We start from the raw sequence: 21,098 nt of genomic DNA, 5'->3' as shown, positions 1-21,098 counted from the left end.
AAGAGTTGCAAGAATATTCCCTAGAAGAACCTAAATCCCAAACCGCTTTATCACTCTCCAACTAAATATGAAAAGAATCAATCACATTAATCAAAAGGGAAAGCTCATTTGTCTCTCTCCCATTAAGGTTCCTCACAAAATGGAAATACCAAGAATGCCCACTTTACGAAGAGTAGATTACCAAAAAAAGATGAGGGTAAATGAGCCAAAGTGAATTCCACACTAGCATAACAATCAAATACTTTAATTTAATTAAGTATGCACAATTTCACCATATAATTTAAACATAATTTCAATATTTTATAAATCAAAAGCACGATTCTAACAGGCATAATATATTTTTTTTATAGAAAGGTGAAGGCAATATGTTGTAGCTAAGTTAAAAATAGCAATAAATGGGATGAAACAAAACTAATAGAACACCCATTATGCAAAATTAATCAGAAAAGATGAAGCCACAACTACACTATTTGTAATGGGTAAGGAAAATTGCTATAAAAAAATTAAAATAAAAGGCTCTATAGCCGAAAACAAACTACTTTATCATGTTTTTTTCCTAGCGTGATAGAAAATTTAGCAAGCTACAAAGAAAAGTCAAGAAGTTGTAAGGTACAACGGAAAAAGCAACAAACCTCTTCTTCACTACAAGGGTTTAGGAACTCAGGTTGCTATCAGTTCCCTCAAGGTGTTTGAATAGGTAAAAATAACAAAACAAACTAAATCAACTAATTGCTACGTTCTCTATTGTCCAAAAATAATATACAAAATCAAGGTTAGCCCCAGAACAAAATTTATCAGTAACAACTTCTTATATGGTTTGATAATCTCAATTAAATAGAATCATTCTTTATACCCTATTTTATCCAACTTAAGACAAAGTTGGAAAACATTTGAGCTCAATTTCATAAAACAAACAGGAAAAAACTACCCAAAAAATTAAACTAAATTAGAATCATGGCACAATGCCATGTTTGTGCCTATATGAATTACACTATCAATGAACAAAAAAATTTGTGAAGGCTTTATTCTAAGGGGATTTTAGAGAATTCAAATTGTTTGGTCTTATTGAAATATTGCAATAGTTGGAAAAGTTATAAAGAGGGTATAAATAACAACTATGAGTAGATCTCCTTTTCTACTTGTAACAACCGCTATATAATAAAAAATTGATAGAATGTTATAGACAAAAAATGTGTAATGCCCTTACTTACATGCTAACCTTTAACCCTCCCCCAGTCTCCCTCAAGCTGCATGCTCCAAGCTTGTTACCAATGATCTTAATCCAGGTACACCCCCCAAAGTCTTAGTAAATAAATCAGCCAATTGATATTCAGGCATCATATAAGCATTTGTAATGAAATTTTAGACCAGTTTTTGTCAAACAAAACGACAATCAACCTCAATATATTTCGCAACAATCAGCTCCATAGGATATAAATGATAGAACCCAAGCTCTTCGAACATGTTTTAGGGCCAAATCAACTCCTAGGTAGTATGTGCCATGGATCTATACTCAAAACTCCACACTTGACCTTGCAAGTTGAACTACCGTTTGCTTCTTACTTTTCCAAGACACCAAGTTGCGACCAACAAATACACAATATTTGATGGTGGATCTTTAGTCAAAGGGTGAACCAACCCAATCTACATGCGTATTATCCCCAAGCACGTGTGTGACCATGATCCCCAAACAAGAGACCTCATCCAAGTGAACCCTTGAGATATCCCAAGATACATCCCAATGACTGGATTGAGAATAGTCAAACTAGCAACATTGGTTGCAAAGGAGATAACTGGCTGAGTAATTGTAAGATCATTGAACCATTGAAGTCTCCGATATCTTCCTAGATCAGTTGACAGTTCACCATCATCTTGCATTACTTTGCTAATAAGATCCATAGGTGTATAAAATGGTTTGGATCCTAACAGCCATGTTTCATCCAACACATGATGCACATATTTTCATTGAAATAGGACGAACCCCACATGAGATCTACCTCGATCCCCAAGAAGTACTTCAAAGGTCCAAGATCCTTGGTCCAAAATTTGGTCTGCAAGGAATGCTTCAAAAGTCGTACGCTTGACTCGTCTCTTGTAATGGCAATATTGTCCACGACCAGTGTAAAGGCCAACAAAAAGTAGAGCCTAAAGAGAGAAAGTAGACAAACAAAAGTGAGTTTAGCCACAGGAGAGAACGTGTTCAAGTAATCCAATCCACATACCTGAGTGTGGCCTTTAGCCACTAGTCTAGTCTTCAAGCAAGTAATTGAATGCACGAGATCAACTTTCACAACAAACACCGACAAACAACCTACCACATAGCTTCCAACCAAAAGTGATGTGATTACGAGGTTCTCAAGTATTAGTAGCATCCAAGGCATGCATCTCTTCATCCAAGGCAGCTCTCTACCCAATAAAGTTTCACATACTTGAGAGTTGAGATGGATGACAAAGAGGTAACAAAGGCAGAGAATTATAGGACACAAAGTTAGAGACAAGATGCTTGATACATGTGCATTTACCATTCTGAAGAGCAATGAGAAGATCAATATCACAAAACATAGGATCTGTTGACAAAGGAGATGAAGGCAGCCCACAAAATAGGACAATTAAGTCATCAAGAAGGACTCAACAAGCACGATGGTGCAAAAGGACAAGAAAAAAGAAAAAGCAAAAGGCCTACATTAGAAATTGAGAAAGAAGAGTAAGTAATGGAAGGGAATAGTCAAAAGATCTAAGGCTCAAAGACTATATAGTACTATTAAGGGGCTCAAAGAAGGTGAAATAGGTCAGGGTAGGATAATAATAGCATAGGATGTCCTTTCTGCAAATGAGAATACCAAAGGGAAACACACTTAAGAGCACAAGGATTCAATTTAACTATCCCAGGAGACAACTAATGAACTAAGACATACAACCAAATATGAGGGGAGGTAATGAGAACAAAAGGTCTTTAGGAAAGAGGATGGAGTATGGTATTTTGACTTTAAAAGGACAAGCCCTAGCATCCTATTTATAAGAGAGCGTGCAGTAAAACTGCATCATTCCACATCATTTTGGGCACATTCATTATGAATAGCAAGGTATGAGTGACTTCCAGGATATGCCTTCAACGACACCATGTTGTTGCAGGTGTAAACCAGTCCTAAGGTAGTCATGCATATATTAAAAGAAGTGTTCAAGAACACTTTAGCACTGTCACTATGAAGAATTTGAACAAAGATATTAAAATTGAGCTTTAATCTCAAAACAGAAGGCGCAGAAAATAGAAAATAGTTCATACTGATCTTTTATAAAATTTTAAATAACACCGGTCATCCTTGAACGATTATCAACAAAGGATAACAAAACACCAGAACTCAATTTAGGAAGGCCTCAACTAGGACTCCACGCATCTAAATGGACTAACACAAAAGAATTGACTGCCCGTCAATTATCCTGGAAGCGAAAGTGACACAATGCTGCTTTCCCAAATGACAAGTCAAACTAGGGACAAACTTCTTTTACTTGTCCGATGAGGAAGACCAAGGCAACAATGATTATGAAGAACCATGCCAGCAACACTGCAGGCAGTTGATAAGGACAGCGAAACAAAGTAGTAAAGCTCCGCAGCTTCATTATTTAATCAAAAAAGAAGGCTTATTATGTGGAAGAAGAAGTACAACAAGGAGCATAAGTAATCCTCCTTAAAGATACAAGACGAAAAAAAAAGGGTGTGGGGGGCAATAAATCAAAACAGCACAGCCAATCAAACACCCTGCAAATCATAAAATGAAGCCCCACAGCTTCATGTTCTCTGCCAATCGTCCTTCTTGCCTTCAAATCCTAAAGAAAAAGAGAATTAGGGGAAAAGGTACGAAATAGTAAAGGAATTTTTCAGTTTATGAACGCATTCCTCTCAGCTCTAAAAGTATGATGACATCCCATATCCACTCACTTGTGAATAAACTTCACCACTTAGCCTATCTTCAAATTCCCATCTCAAATATCAATAGCTCAATGTGCATGTGCCTGCAAAGTTAGCAAGAATTGTCCTTCAAGTTTGCAAATCAATAGTCATCAAAAAAAGACAATGCGACTTCCACTCTTCTCCTGCGTGGGTGATTATGTTGTCGATTTTGCAAAAGGGACACGGGAGGTGGTTGTGCAAAGCAGGTGCTGATGCCCGACGAAGTTGAAAGGAGTTCTCCAACAAAGCTGATTATTTTCTAGCACAACAAAGAGTTTCACACATACAGAGGCGATGGAGAGGCATCAGGGTGAGAAATGGCAACAGTAGCAACAACATTGATGGCTATGGAGAATGCAGGGACTCAGATCTTTATGTTGAAATGTTGAAACGACTAAAGAACCTAGTGAATGGGTAGGTCTCCTTTTCTATTTAATACTTATAATAAAAAAATACAGTAACTGACATTTATGCCCTTACTAAAGTGCAATAGGGAATTAAAGGAAGGCCCTCCATCCCATGGATTACTATGAAAGAGGCTCGTATAACAATAATTATAGGAAAAAAATTCTACACAACAAATAACAACCTTGTTGGCAATGCCCATACAACAAGCATAAACCATATCTTCTAAAATCTAACGACATACATAGACTAGTTTCCGGCCTTCCAATTTTTTCCTAAGCTTTATTGTGGGTCAATATTTTAAAAATCTAAAAAAATTTTATTATCAATTTAACCACTCACATACAAAACACACAATAAAAATGACTAGCCACACAAAAAATATTCAATTAAGTGGTTTGAAAAACAATGATGCTTGATAATGATTCTCCCTTTCTTTTTTTATTTTGGAATTAAACTATTGAGTCATACAACTAAACTTTGGGAAAGGGGTAATTGAACAAAAACTAAGGTTAGAAACAAGGATTCGGAAAATGAATTTCACCTTATATGTGGGAAATCAACTACTAAAGCTATATATCTACTAAGAAGATGAATGGAAATGTTTAGGTAAAAGAAGCTAGACTTGCACATGGTTTTTATTCACCTCAAGAAAGTTGATTAGTTACCTAAAGGTGTTTGATCGTGGGTTCTAGAGAAAAAAGGGAGTATGCAGTATCTTAATGTTAGTAATGATATGTACAAATTATAATAAAGTAATAACTGGCATTAGGACTTCTGGATTGAATTTTCAATCACAATAGGTGTGCATCACGGGTCTGCTTAGAGTCCTTTTATCCTTTTGCACTAGTGATGGATGACCTTACTAGAGGTATCCAAAATGAGATTCCAATATAATGAAACTAAGGTAAATGATATTGTCTTGACTGATGAACTAAGGTGGATGAGATCAACTATGCTATATGGACCAGAATGTTGGGCAACTAAGAAACAACATATCCAAAAAGTAAAAGTTGTCAAAATGAGAACAGAGAGGTAGATGAGGGGCAATTGAGATGGTTTAGGCGCCTGCAACATAGGCTCAATAATACACTAGTAAGGAGGAGTGAGCTAGTTATTGTAAGTGACAACAGAAGGGGTCGGGCAGACCTAGACTACCTTGGAATAAGAGTGAGTGAGGATTTAACAGTCCTCCATTTGTCAGAGCATATTGTCAAAGATAAAAAATTTGGCAAAAAATGCTTCATGTAGCTGACCCCACCTAGTGGGACTTAAGGCTTGGTTATCATTGCTATTGTTCTTGTTCTTGTTCTTGTTTAGATTTCCAAAAAGAATGTCAAGTAAAAATTATTTTCAAAAATTATTTAACAATGAGATCCACAAATCCCATGGAAGTTTTATGTCATGCTAAGTGTTTTTAAATAAATCATACTAGTCCATGTAGAAACTCATTTTGTAAGCTTCATAAATCTCAATGCCAGATTAACCAATCCAGGTTTGGATAGAATCTAAGTGAACTGTAAAGTTAGAAGAATTAGTAAAAATAAACGTAGTCAAACTCACCTAGTGAAATGGGCAATCTCTTGTTGACTATGGTGCGTAGTTGTTGTTGGGGAGGAGTTTATCAATTTTTCTCATTTATATATACTTTTTCTTATATACAGAAAAAGAAGAGATTAGAAAAGAAAGAATGCAGAAGAAGAATAAGACATCCTCCTACAGGAATTTAAAAAAAAAAAAAATCTTTCTCATTTATATTGCTAGTCAAGAAAATTCATAAAAGGCTGTTAAATAAAGATATTTTGACCATCAATAGGTAAACCAAAAAGTCTATAAAAATTGCAAATATAAACATATAGAGTGACAAAACTTAGCTTCAATATATATGAACCAATGATGCATTGCAATATTCTAATTAAGAAACTGCATACCTTGGACAAGCCTATATTTCATATGAAAGTCCAAGTCATCATCTATGAACTATGATGCTCATGCATCTTGTTCCACAGTTAGCTATAACTAATCAATTATCCCCCCCCCCCCCCCAGCACAAAGGATGCCCTAATGATAGCAATGTACATGGTGAATCAATAACCTATCATTTCTTTATTGAGCTTTTTTTTCCTTGTTAATGCTTTTCAAGGGTAAGAAGAGATGCCACTTTATGACTTGTCAAAAACTTCTTATTCTGATCCAGACTATCTAAGACAAGACTAATGGAGGATGCAAGTCTATCCTGAAATGAGTTATGGGGACAATTTGAAAATTGGTTAGCAATCCAACATGAATAAGGCTAATGATAGCCCAAATAAAGTGGTGACTCTGGTAAAATGAGTGGACTGGACAGAAAAGCCAAAGTTTGCTTAAACTATAGCCAAGACTATCAGTCTGCATAAAATTGACGCAATTACGGCAACAGCTGAGAGGCCGCTGACTCTCCAAAAAATGCCCTACTTCCTTGAAACCCAAACTCCTGCAAAATACCATTTCTCCTAAGACCCATATCCACAAACAACTCCTCATTCCACACCTTAAGCCTCTCTTTAAACTCTTCAATTTTTTTTTCTAAAACAGAATCATTACCATCCTTGTATGACACCATCTCTCCATGAATCCCTCACCAAATTGAAAAAAAGATGATTCAGCCACATGTTTGGAAATTTTGATGGGCTAGGACCATAGCTACCTGGTTCGTTGCCCACCAAACCCCCTCTCCCCCCCCCCCCCCCAAAACCACAATATGGATCACACATACCAATTTGAGGGTCGATGACATCCCAGATGGATGGGGGTAAGGATCCAGCAAGTGCCATCCCATATTTGTGAGAGAAAATGGCTGCAAAGCATGTGACTATGAGAGAAGAGGGCTTCCTGCTGCTGCGAAGCCAGCAATGGTGAGAGAAGAGAGCTGTGAAGCCTGCAACATTGTGAGAATAGGGCCGCTGCTGGTTGAGACTCAGACAAGGGTTTCCGGCTGCTGGGTGAGACTCCATCTTTCTGATGCTGCAATAGTGGAAGGATTTGAATAGGCAGAGATAAACAGCAATGTTTGAATGACTGAGGAGTTTAACCCCCACCACTTTTTATGGGCGGAAAGAAGGTATGCCAATAGTCTTTGACATGTTTATTTGAGTACAGCTCATAACTACTTGTTTTTTATCAGTGAGAATAGCTCATAATTACAAATTTTAATTTGTTATATTGATTTTTTTTATTTAAAGATTCCAACAACTTTGTTCACTTAGTACAATAATATTGCTAAAAAATCACTTCATTAATTTACATTAAAAGAAATAAGTTAATTAACTAAATTAATTGTCGTTCTTTATGGTTAGTTGGGGAGTGGTGGGTAGGTCTAAACAGGAGGGTGGTTTAGGTATTGGAAATCTGGTGTCTAAAAACACAACCCTTTTGGCTAAATGGCTTTGGTGGTTTCCATTAGAGAATTCCTCTCTGTGGCATTTGGTTGTTAAAAGTAAGTATGGATTAGACGACGAGAATGGATGGGATACTAATTTGAGATCAACAATTCTTCAGAGAGTCCGTGGAAAGCTATCTCTTAGAGTTATCCCCTCTTCATTCCCCGTGTTAAATTCCTAGTGGGTAGTGATAGTAATATCTGGCAAAGATCCTTGGTTGGGAAATGTAGTTTTGTCTCCCTCTTTTCCGTGCCTTTTTTGCCTAAGCTCAGGGCAGGGTGAGTCCATATCTTCTTTTGTTCTTAATTTAGGTGATCCTTTGCCTTCTTGGGATTTCTACTTCTGCAGATCATTAAATGATAGGGAGATGGGAGAGCTATCCCCTTTGCTAGTCTTGTTGAATAACTATAGTTTTTCTCTAGAGGAGGACAGCCAGCCTTGGCCTCTGGATCCTTCAAGGGTTTATTCGTGCAAATCTTTTTGTGATTTTTTTAATCGGTCGAATTTTTCTTTTCCGCTCTATGGTTCCATTTGGAAGGCCAAAGTCCCGTTTAAAATTAAAGATTTTGTCTGGTTGGTTGCGCTTGGTAGAATTAATACCAATAACTTGTCGCAAGTTAGGAGACCTTTGAAGGCTATATCCAGACATATGTGTTTTCTGCTTTAATTGTTCAGAATCATCATCGCATTTGTTCATTCATTGTGACTATGCATGGAGTATTTGGAACAAGCTGTTTGGTATTTTAGGTAAATGTTGGTTGAGTTCTAAGACAGTGGAGGATTTTTTGGCAACGACTTTGCTGGATTTGGCAGGAAAAAGGAAAGGGCCGTGCCTCAGAAATGTGCTTTTTTGCAGTTTTTAAGGGGTTGTGGATGGAGAGTAATGTGTGCATTTTTTGAGCGAAAAAGTCAACTCAGGTGCTGGTTTGGGAAAAGATATATCATTTGGCTTCTCTTCAATGTGTGGGACAAGGGAATTTTAGGGGGTGAGCTTTTCTGATATTCAGCACGATTAGCGTTATGTGTTGGAGTGTTAGTTTGTTATGGTTTTTTCTCTTTTGTTCTTTAGTATGTAGGTTGTTCTTTTGTGTTTTTTATCTGGATTTTCGAGACTTTGTTAAGGAGATGTCTTATACTCCTAGATGTATATTCTTATTCTATTAATAAATTCTTCTTTTATTATAAAAAAAAAAAAAAAGGATTTTTATAACTTAATTGAGTATGAAAAACACGGGGTGTTTTTTATATTCTATATCCATCCTAAGTAAATAATTCAAAACTTACCGTGATCCGACATAACGTACCAACTAATCAACCCAAATAAGTAGTTCAAGAATATCATAACCAAAATGGAATACCTACTAAGCCTAACCCCACCCCACCCCCCCCCCCCCCCCCACAACTCCCCAAAATAAATAAATAAGAAACGGATACTTCTTAAATAGAGTTCACCAGTACCTATACCATGACCCAAAAAGGGTAACTACGGGTAGGACCCAATTTCACAAAAACCAGACTCAATAACTATGAGGCCGTGATATTACAACAACCTAGGCAACACCTCTTTAGACAAGATAGGAAAAGCATCCACCCATTGATTTGCAAACACAAATCTATCAATACAAGTAGCAACATGCCGTTCATCAGCAGCAATCCAGGTGAACCAAGCATTATTCAACAATCAAATCACTCCTCATAAAGCCATCAAAACTCCTCATGCTAGAAGTAATCCTAGATCCTCCTAAAATCAAAGAGTTCTAATGAATATTTTAAAATGTGTGCTTAATTGTAACAATGTCAAGTCACAAACCCAAGCAATGCATATACCCAGCTTGATTTTCTTAATTGGTGCTCCCTCATTCAACATTGAAGCATTCTTTAAAATCCATCAATGGCATATTTTTCAATAAACAAGGGTACTTTTGCCTAGTAATCCACTTATCTGATAAATAAATTGGATCATTAGAATCCCCTTTTCCACACCTACTCTTTTGTAGTAGCACAAGTCGAATGTTGTGTCTTAAAAATACATGTGCATTTTTAATCACTGTTTCTCTAAACAATTTCTTCTTTTAGAAGGAACATGTTCGAGCATGCCCAGATTCTTTTCACATCTCATAGGCCCTTAGGACACATACGGCTAGCCTTTGAAGCTCCTTGCATTCTTCACTGCGCCTCTCCTACCATAAAGATATAAAGGGTAGTGGACTACAGTTTAGAACATTAGTTTTTCACTTGGTTCATAATGAATCAGTGATCATATATTTGAAGTTTCAGCAATCAAAAGACTAATCCATTACCCATTTATTTCCCATATTTTGTCAAGACAGTGAGGTTCATACCAAACATCTCCTTGGCTTCCTTAGTTACTCAAGTCTGGCATCCATCTTCATTCTTGTCTCCGCATTCATGTACATCATCTCAATTTTCTTTGTTGGAACAATTTTAACCCCTACTTTGAACAGCGAACTTGGATCATAATGAGAACTACAAAGTGAATCTCAAAATAAGCAATATGTTTCAAGTATATATACAACTTGAACTAGACTACGACTAATTACAAATAAGCAAAAAATATGATAACCTACTTGGATTAAGATAGTATGCGACCACATGAAGAGGGTGTATGAAGCTGTAAACCCCAACGAGTGTCAATGATCTCCCATTATTTTCCATCTATAGCGAGCTTCTACACTATTGAAATCATTTTCATTTCATTCATTATCTCCATCCACAGTCTCATATATATTCCTCATGGCCCGCATTGTCTCACCATCAACAGGTCTCAACAATTTAACATGCAGAGTCACACAATTCAAGCCAAATATCAAAGGTTTCCAAAATCTTTGATCATCCAATATTAGCTCCTGCACTCTCCTACAATTTGCATGTTGATTTTTAGCCCATGCCTCCCATGCAAACATCAAGCAGAAAGCTAACTTTTTTTCAACCTGCACTCCAAGGTACCACTTCACCTAAAAGCTTAAGTTGCTAGGTCGTGGACCAACAATGTATATCAAGCCTTAACACTTCCTTGCATGTGCAACCCGACAGCATCTGGAGAGATAATCACACGATAAATAACACCCATAATAGGGAGTACAATAATTTTTTTTGAACGTCACACAATAAACGCAGGCAACAAGACTAGAACCCAGAACCTCTTGATAACTAGCTCTGATACCATGTTAGAGACCTAAAAGCTTAAGCTGCTAGGCTGTGGACCAACAATGTATATGAAGCCTTAACAGTAAACAGTAGCAAATTTTTTCACTGCAGGTCTAGCCAAATCTTTGGCCTTAGCCTACTTCCTATAAAAAATAAGGACCCATATATATTGATAGAAAATACAGTGATCTTCTTAGCCTTTCCTGTTCTGTAATAGAAGACTGGAATATCACTAATGTCTGCATGAATCTAATGACAATAGGCTGCACAAGGGACCAAAATGAGTTCTTTTTTTCTCTCCTACATCTTATCAGCAGCTGCATAAGCTGAGGCACTATCATTAACCACACTATATATTTCTTTCCAATCTTCTCTACCAATTTATCAAGCAACTAAAATAAAATTTTGCACCATCCTTATTACATTGGAAGAATCAACAGACTTGAGGAACCCCATGCCCCCTAGGTTATTAACAAGAAACTTGTGAGAGATCTATCCTTGCAAAAATTTGTGAGTGATCTACTACTTGCTTCTTCCGTCCATCCAACATCAACGTGCCTATTTTTTTCTAATTTCTCTTCTATGCTTGTCCAAATTTAATGAACACTATCGATTTCTTTCTTCAAACAAGTTACTTTTGCTATAAGGAGGCATCATTATTTACCCAATGACTTTAACATCTTAATGGACAAAGGACTCCTGACCAAATTACACAATAAAGCATTCCCATAAATCCATGCACACACATATTGCATTGCTGGTTCTCTCTTATTTGCAATTTAGGGGACTACAGTTTTTCCCTTTCAAGATACTCCTTTCTTCTTAATGATAAAAGCATCATGGTTCCTTTTTTCGGTCAACCATGTTCTTATTCAAAGCATTCGACCACATCATCATCATTATCTAATCACAAGGAACAGCAAGACACAAAATTTGGCCATTAGATCAAATGCTGGAAAAATGTCATTTTTATTAACCAGGCCATGACAACGTTTTGAGATCATCAAGCTGTCATTTTCATTGCCAATCAACCCAATATTCCATCACGGGGCAATGCATGTTGAAACCACTTGGCATTTTGCATGGGGTATGTTTTAAGTTAAAGATTCCTTATGCCAGGGTCAAACCATTAGCCTTAAAGCAGTAAACTCCATCCTTGTTTTCATGCCCCCACCTCCAATAGTGAGATAATATGCCTAACCGCCCAGTGCTTTCACTTGTCACATGACCATTAAAAGCTGCTGGTAAGTCCAAAGGACAAACAGATGATGTAGCCACCATATTTTTTTCACGTTTATAGCAAATGATTGTTCAATAAAAGGATTAATCATAGTCTATACATTAATCACAATGGAGGGGTAATTTGTTAAGTTATTAACTATAAGGACGTTTTGTAAATATAAAAAGTTTCCTAGTATTATAAGAGGGGCTCCAAAAGGTAAACAATCAATCTGATTTTTCAGTTCTATGCTAACACTAATTTTCTCTTCTCTCTTCTTCTCCTTTCTAACCTAAAGGTATAAGTCAATATTGCACAAGCACCTAAACATTATCTCTCAGACCATTGAAATCTAACCATTCAACTCTTAAGAATCTAAAAGATTCTGGAGTTGATTGTCTTTGCAAAACACCATGCTGCAGAACAATTTATAACAAAGGAAAAACAAAAGAAAAATTGCAAACTCACAATTTAAAATTAATAATTTAAATAACATTGGCTACTCAAAATCCGCAATAAAAATACAGGTATGCAAGACTATGCTCAGTTCACAAATAGATTTCTCAGTAAAAGTTAAAATGATATGACAGTTGTAACCACCTTCTAGTCTAAGACCATGAAAAGAATCCAAACTTTGCTTACATTTATGAGAAGTGATATAAATGGGTTAGCAGAAGCTTCTTGGGAAGAATATGCATGATGAAGAATGGCAAATGCAATCATACGCTGAGCGGGCTTGAGCATTGTTCGGTTCTGCAAGAATATATAACATTCAATCAGTGAACACTGGATAACATAACACCTTAGAAAATGTGAAGTCATACTTCTATATGCAATCCTTAATGTTGCAATTGTCAAAGAAGATTAATACTCTTTCGTACTTAGAAATTTTGTCACTAAATTAAAAATATCATCCAAACCAACCAAATTATAAATATATTATTGATAGGAGACAATATGAGCATGCCAAGTCAATTAAAAAATAAAAACAACAAAAGAAAAAATAACAAGGTGAAAAATGGAGAAAGAATGACACTGTGTTTTAGGTATGTACTTGTAAAAGCAACAATTCAAAAAAAACAAGGTAAATAATTTCTTTATAGGGTTTCTGGACCTTTAGATGATGCCCCACTCTAAACCCCCCCCCCCCCCTCCCTTTTTTTCCCAAAAAAAAAAAGCTATTCCTATTGTTGTTGCTTCTTTTTTATCTCTTCCGAATAGCAAGCCACAAAGCGTGCCTTGTTTGATTTTCAGGATAACAATTTAATTCATAAATTTAACGATTAACATTACTAAGAATGATCAGGCGAAGCGCAGAGAAAGAGAGAGAAATGAATTAATTCACACTTAGAATCAAATAGGCATTAAAAACGCAATATAATCACCACGCCTACTAAATTTTCAAATAATTTATCTAAGCATGCGAGTTCGTAACTTTTTCTGCATCAATACTTGAATTTAATCGATCAGTCTGAGCAAATGATGCAGTAAGATGTAAGAAAAAACGTAAACTGTAAGTTTTCCGGAAGGGAATGATCCCTCGAACTTAAAACCCAAAACCCTAACCAAACCTCCGCGCGAGAGAAGAGGGAGGGTGAACTCGCCTCCAAGAGAACGGAGAGAGAGCAGCATAGCCTGAAGTGGAGAGTGGGAGGGAACTTAGAGTCGAAATCGGCGAAGATTTCATCGAAGGAGCGATGGTCTCCGTTGAGTAGGGAGTAGATAGCCTTGGTTTCCTGACGACCGATCATGATTGATGGCTTCTAATAATCACAGCACAAACAGCAACCACACACGGCGGAGAGTCGGAATTGACGATTCAAACGGGAAACCTAAAAAGAGTGAGAGTGGAGGAGGAGTTTTGAGCTCTGACTACACCACGGACAGAGGAGGAGCGCCGGCGGCGGTGGTGGTGGGGGATCGGAGATTGCGTGGCCTCGTTGCCGGCAAGTTCCCCCAGTTTGGATTAGAAAGGGCCAATCACATGGGGCCATGCCGTAATAAATAGTCTTCCAATCAGAAGCGGACAGCACTGACCTCCTGACTTTTCCTGCGCTTGCTTGCCTACACATCTTTATTGCTTGCATGGACAAATTCAAGCAAAAAATTTAGAGTTTTTTTTAATTTTAATAAAATATTAAATAATATTTTGTTTGAGAAAATTTTTTCCATTTTAAGGCTTATGTAATCTCGCTGCTTGATCCAGTGAAATTTGTCACACATCAAAACACGATTGCCCTGACCATTTATGTGATGCCTTGATTTTCATACCAATTTTTTTCCATTAAATAATAATTATTAATCACATATACTCAACCATCGATCACGTCAAAAACTTTGATACCGTAACCACATAACCCGATTTGAAGAGGATACCAGGTAAGCAGTCTTACAAACAACTCTATCAACGGAAGTCATTATATTTACATACCAGAGTACTAAACAATCCATATTTACATGTCTAACACATTCCCAAAAATAATAAAACTTTAGGGAAAAACATACATCCCTAGTGTCGCAACGTCCCGGACTCGCCAAAACACTGGCACGGGTGTGGCTGCGAACTAGGAAAGATGAATGGATTTTGAAAAAAAAAAATTGTGAAAAACATGGTGTATGGAGTCGCTACTAACCTCTTGAAGTGTAGTTAAAACACTTGATTGCTATACAATTAAGAATAAAATCGGTCTGCGTCACCAGAGTTGGGTTTGAGAGTACAGTTATGCGAGGGGAAGGTATTAGCACCCCCTACGCGCCCCTTCTTACGAACGGTAACTAATTAATCAAAAATTATCACAAAATAAATCTAATAAGCCTTAAAAAAATTACTCTCTATCAAAAGTGTAAGGAAATGCACAAAACAAATACTATATATATATTCTCTCGGAATCGGGGCACACCCATACTCCGAAGAGCTCATGTCTCCCTTTTAAATCATAGGGATGGAAAATCAAGAAAATAGTTTACAAAAATACACACCCGAGGTTTTGAAATCTTTATAGAATTTTCTAAGTGAGAAGTAATATTCCGGGAAGTTTTTATAAGTTGTTCGACATGGAAATGATTTTCTGGACCTAAAAAATATTTTTGTGATTTTTTCTAAGTATGAAAACACTTTTTTGATTTTTGTGATTTTTTCTTGAATTTCAAAATAGTACAAATAAAATTAAGACAAAAACCATGAAAATCAAAGCTTGAAAACATTTTTGTGTCTTTTATGACTTTTTATGTTTTTGAGAATTTTGGTGCATTTTGGGATTTATTCAAACTGAACCAGCTTAGTCGCAATTCAGAAGACTCGACCGGTTTGGGGAGAAAGTTGGTCAAAGGGGAAGGGTCAACTTGTTTAAGGTCCAATCAAGACCATAGGGTTTAAGGTATGGGTGTGAATATATGCATGGATATTGAGCACATAGGCGTGTGTGCATGTGCATGCATTGTCTACGTGCATGAATGTGTGTGCATGTGCATGGTGGCAAATGCATGGGTGTGTACATGCGTGAATGTGTACGTGTGCGGGTGTGCATGCATGGGTATGAACGTCGAGTGCATGGGTGCGTACATGCAAGAACATGCACGTGTGTGGGTGTGCACATGCACGTGCACGGGTGAAGGTGGTGGTGTGAATGTTGGAATGCATGCATGCATGAAGGTGGTGTACATGTGTGAGTGCGCATGCGTGTGCACGCACACATGCATGATGTGTGTAAGTGTTACAATGCGTGAGTGTGGTCATTCACGAATGAACGTGTAACACCCCAAACCCTTAAACCCGGGTCCGGTGCGTTATACCTAATAAAATGCTGATAATCCATAAATCAATATATACGCAGCGGAAAATATAAACATAATCTCCATAAATATATTACTAGAGTTTCCTAGTTCTATTTATAATCTATATTAACCACTCATCCACCTGTATTCACAAATCTACATACCTCTAAAAACTCAATCCACAAAACCAGTATTCACAATCATTCTTTTCTTAGCAGACTTAAAACATAAAAAACATAAACTTGAACTTTATACAACCCAACAATATTATCAAATATACTATGTTTCTTTGTAATCCTCAAAAATGCTATAAACCCTAGAGTTCTCTAAGCCCGACCTCGAGAATGTCCTAAAAAATAAATATTTTTATTCAGGTGAGACATATTTCAGTAAGGGAATAAACAATATATTAAAAACAGCGTGTGGCTAACATTAGATTATATAACAACATAAAATTTAACATTTGAAAATCGATAACATAATTTCTCAAATCATTCTCTGAACCTAGTAAATCACATGCAAAAGATTTAACCCGCAAGATTACCTAAGGATAGGGGTGATTATCCGCTCATACAAGTAACACCCCTTTGCTCTGATACTTAGGCAACCCTAGGGTCGCTGCTGAAGCATATCAGGGCACTCACCTTACTCAGTAAGCCCTCAAGTATTAGATTGATCTCATACTCACACAATTCAAACAAAGGTTTACCAGCGAAGGCCCCAAGGATAGGGAAATATATCCGCCCATAAAAATAGGTTCCCTCTGCCCTAATACGTTATGCAGCTACTGCCACATCTGAAGTTACTAGCACACTCACCTTTCTTAGCAAGCCCTCAGGCGAAGAGTATGTCTCGCCCAATCGTAACATGTTCTACGAGCATAGATACTTCTAATATCATAATATATTATTCTTTCTGTTATTATTCAACCATTCACATCTGTTCATTTTCATAACTTAAACATTGCATTGCATTTCACTTTAAGTGACTTTTTCCCATTTACATTGTTTACATTTAACATTTCATTTCATTGTTATTTCATTCCATTTTCATTTCATTCATTCGTAGTACAACTACTCTTTAGCCGTCGTCAGTTAGTCCATATAGAAATGCGCTAGAATCTGCTAATACAGCTCCTTTTAGCTGTCATTAGTTAGTTCACATAAAAATGCACTATAATCTACTAACATGGCTCTTTTCAGTTGTCTTACATTTACATGGTTGCATTAATATACACAAGCAGCATAGTTCATATCATATTTCATTCTCAATGCATTACTTACTTAGCCTGCATCTCATATATTTAACATATATTTGCACAGAACTTATATGTACTCATGCCACACAATTTAATTGTAAAATTCATACATATTTTCTGTAAAATAAGCCAATCAACTTTTAATGTTCACATACTGAAAATATACCTTTCATTTCTTACATAATTATCCTAAAAATATTATTCACTTTCAATGGTTCATTTTCACATATACATAGCTAAATAAGCAGCCCTGGGTTCAGAAAACATAATTTAGATGATTAGCATTTTATACCCACATGAAAACTCATATACATGTATAACATAGTCTACTTTTATTTAATTGATAAAAACCTGATTTAATATATAATTTCCCCTTACCTGACTTCTGAACTACGCCGTCAGGATCCCCGAACCAATACCCGCGGCGTTCACTTAGACCCTGAATCAAAACCCTAGTTTAATTAAATAAACCCCAATTGACTCAAATCTTAAGCAAAATACTTTTTTAATACTTCCTAGGCTCCAAATAATAATATTCGTTAAGAAAATTTCCAAAATAACTCACTTACCCTGACTTTGGGATGTTTCCCAAACCTTTCAAACCAACAATTAGCTCCTACAACCTTACAGAGAATGATCCTACGAACCTCGTGGTGGTTCCGGATCGTCAAACCAGGTCAAATCCAAACCGAAATTGAAGAGAGAAGGTTTAGGATCCATTTTTTATAGAGAGAGAGAGAGAGGGAGAGATAGAGAGAGAGAGAGAGAGAGAGAGAGAGAGAGAGAGAGAGAGAGAGAAAGAGAGAGAGAGAGAGTGAAAAATGAGAATGTCGGCTTTGAAACTGGGGCACTGGCCTTCAGGTTCCAAAAGTTGCAATACCTACTGGGGCATTAGATCTTTTTCTCCCATGTCTGGATTATCCCTTTTATTGACCCTTACACGGTCCCACTCTTATTGACCCTTTCGTGCTCCCATTCCCATTGACCCTTTTGCAGTCCCCTTCCTATTGATCCATCGCATGTCCTGTCCAAGTCAACCCTTCGTGAGTCCATCCAAAATCACCCCTTTGTGGGTCCTTTCAAAATCAACCCTTTGTGGGTCCTCTCAGAATCAACCCTTCATGGGTTCCATCAACATCAATCATTCAAAATATTCTAAATAGAAAAATGCTTAGGCTACCTTGGAGGCATATGGCTTTGTTCCCAAATCCAAATAGTCATCTTCCAAATAAAAAATGATCTAACTATCTTGGAGGCATGTGCCTTTGTTCTCAAATCTGAGTAGTCATTTCACATTAGAAAATGCTCTGACTATCTTGGAGGCATGTGACTTTGTTCCCAAATCCGAGTAGTCATCTTCCAGTTAGAAAATGCTCTAACTATCTTGGAGGCATGTGATTTTGTTCCCAAATCCAAGTAGTCATCTTCCAAATACTCTCGGGATCTTACACCCAAGTAGTCATCTTCCACAGGCTTTCAGGATCCTACACCCCAATAGTCATCTTCCACAGGCTCTCAGAATCCTACACCCAAGTAGTCATCTTCCAGAGGCTCTCGGGATCCTACACCCGAGTAGTCATCTTCCACGGGCTCTTGGGATCCTACACTCGAATAGTCATCTTCCATAGGCTCTTGGAATCCTACACCCAAGTAGTCATCTTCCAGAGGCTCTTGGGATCCTATACCGGGTACAAGTTCTCCTTAGACACTCTGGTACTCGGGATTCTACACCTGAGCCGTTATCTTCAACCCTTTGTGGTCCTCCCCAAATTAACCATTTTTGCAATGGTCTCATCCAAGTTCACCAGTTTCATAATACTCTTCCTCAAATTAAAAAGTCATCTATAATGCAAGTTACCCCCATGTACTTTGGCACGGATTCTTACATTCAAGGCAAGTCACCCCCATGTACTTTCGCTCGGATTCTTACATTCGAGACAAGTCACCCCGTGTACTTTAGCCTAGATTCTTACATTCGAAGCAAGTCACCCCCATGTACTTTGGCCCAAATTCTTACATTCAAGACAAGTTGGATTCTTATGTAAAGACCCAAAAATTTAAAAAGATTAAAATAATTTGGGAAAAATAATAATAAATAAATAAAAGGAATGACGTGGGAAAAAGAAAAAAAAAATTAAAAATACAGAAATTAAATTTAATTAAGATAAATTAAATAATTAATTATTAAATTAAACATTTTTACATTGGTTTAAAAAAAAAACTAATTGAAATAAGATATGTATATATATATATAAAGTAAAAGTTAAAGAAAGAAGAAGAAGAAGAAGAAGAAGAAAGAAGAAGAAGAAGAAGAAGGAGTTAGAAGGCACGCCCCCCCCCCCCTCGGCAAATTTCTGTTGCGCCACGCTCGCTCCGTCTCCGTCTCTCTCCTTCTCTCAATTTCTCAACTAATTTGCGGCGGATCGGGAAATGGAAGGTGCCATTGGATTCCTGATTCCGCTGCCGACATTTCTATTAGAGCATATTTTTCATGGGAACGACTTAGGCACTGCTCCCGAAGAAAGGTAATTTTTCCTTATTTTCTCAATTTCTCTTTAAATCTATTGTTAAATCAATGATCAGGCACCACCATCGGGTCCTAGTCATCGATGTCGTCATTTTGGCGTAGGTAATTTTTCAATTGGGGTTTTTTAGGCCCTACTCCAAAGCGAGAGCATGATTTGGGAAATTTGGAAATTTGAGAATATTTGCGGGTATTACTATTTATTTAAGAATTATGGTCCTAGGAAATATTTAAATAATATTTTATTCAGGAATAATTTATTGGAGTTAGGAATTTTTTATTTAGGGTCCGGGTGAGCGCCGCAGGTATTTTTCGAAGTCCCTGTTGGCGTAGTTCAAGAAATTAGGTAAGGGAAAAAATATATATGAAATCAGAATTTTTATGAATTTAATGAAAAAATAAATTGTGTTATATGTACGTGTATATGTTACAGTATGGGTAAAATGTCAACTGTTTAAATTATATTTTTTTTGAGTTTAGGGTTGTTTATTAGATATGTAAATGCGAAAATGAATTGATGAAAGGGGAAAAAATATTTTCAGGATAATTATATAAGAAATGAAAGGTATTTTCAGTATATAAACGTTAAATGTTGGTTGGCTTATTTTACAGGTAATGTATGAATTTTACTGTTAAATTGTGTGGCATGAGATTCTATGCAAATATATGTTAAATGTACGAGATGCAAATTAAGTAAGTAAAGCAATGAGAATAAAATGTGATATGGACAATGTTGCCTATGTATATTAAATGCAACCATGTAAATGTAAGACTGCTGAAGGACAGCCATGTTAGCAGATCTAGCTCATTTCTATGTGGACTAACTGATGACAGCTAAAAGGAGTCGTGTTAGATTCTAACGCATTTTTATATGGACTAACAAATGATGGCTAAAGAGCAGTTGTAGTACGAATGAATGAAATGAAAATGTTATGAAATGAAATGACAAGGAATGACAATGCAATGAAATGAAATGTGAAATATGAATGATACAAATGGGAAAGAGTCACTTAAAGTAAAACACAATGAAATGTTAAGTTATGAACATGAAAGGATGTGAATGATTGAATAATGATAGAAAGAATGATGTATTATGATATTAGAAATATGCACATACGTAGAATATGTTATGATTGGGCGAGGCGTACCTTTCGCCCGAGGGCTTGCTGAGTAAGGCGAGTGCACTAGTAGCTACAGATGGGGCAGTAGCCGCATAACGTACTAGGGCAAAGGGAACCTACTTGTATGAGCGGGTAGATTTCCCTATCCTTAGGGTCTTTGCCGATAAACTTTTGTATGAACTGTGTGAGTATGAGATTAATTTATCATTTGAGGGCTTACTGAGTAAGGTGAGTGCCCTGGTATGTTTTAACTGCAACCTT

The 21,098-nt window shown here is 36.7% G+C and overlaps 1 protein-coding gene across 4 annotated transcripts in view; it reads right to left on the bottom strand.

Moving 5' to 3' along the window:
* Window positions 1-14,224, bottom strand: part of LOC131160389 (uncharacterized) — a 38,961-nt gene extending 24,737 nt beyond the window's left edge. The window contains exons 1-2 of one of the 4 annotated variants that reach the window (XM_058116036.1): window positions 13,765-14,224; window positions 12,803-12,913 (exon numbers count right to left, since the gene is read on the bottom strand). In XM_058116036.1, the coding sequence (XP_057972019.1) occupies window positions 12,803-12,913; window positions 13,765-13,911 (258 nt within the window). In that variant the 5' untranslated portion in view covers window positions 13,912-14,224. Of the gene's footprint in view, window positions 1-12,802; window positions 12,914-13,731 lie in introns of all 4 variants that reach the window. The other 3 variants (XM_058116035.1, XM_058116037.1, XM_058116038.1) reach the window with 3 other exon arrangements.
* Between the last annotated feature and the right edge of the window lie 6,874 nt (window positions 14,225-21,098).

The sequence above is a fragment of the Malania oleifera genome, chromosome 7 (assembly GCF_029873635.1).
Source record: "Malania oleifera isolate guangnan ecotype guangnan chromosome 7, ASM2987363v1, whole genome shotgun sequence".
In the NCBI taxonomy this organism is placed as follows: Eukaryota; Viridiplantae; Streptophyta; class Magnoliopsida; order Santalales; family Ximeniaceae; genus Malania; species Malania oleifera.
This window is presented reverse-complemented; position numbering and strand designations above follow the sequence as displayed.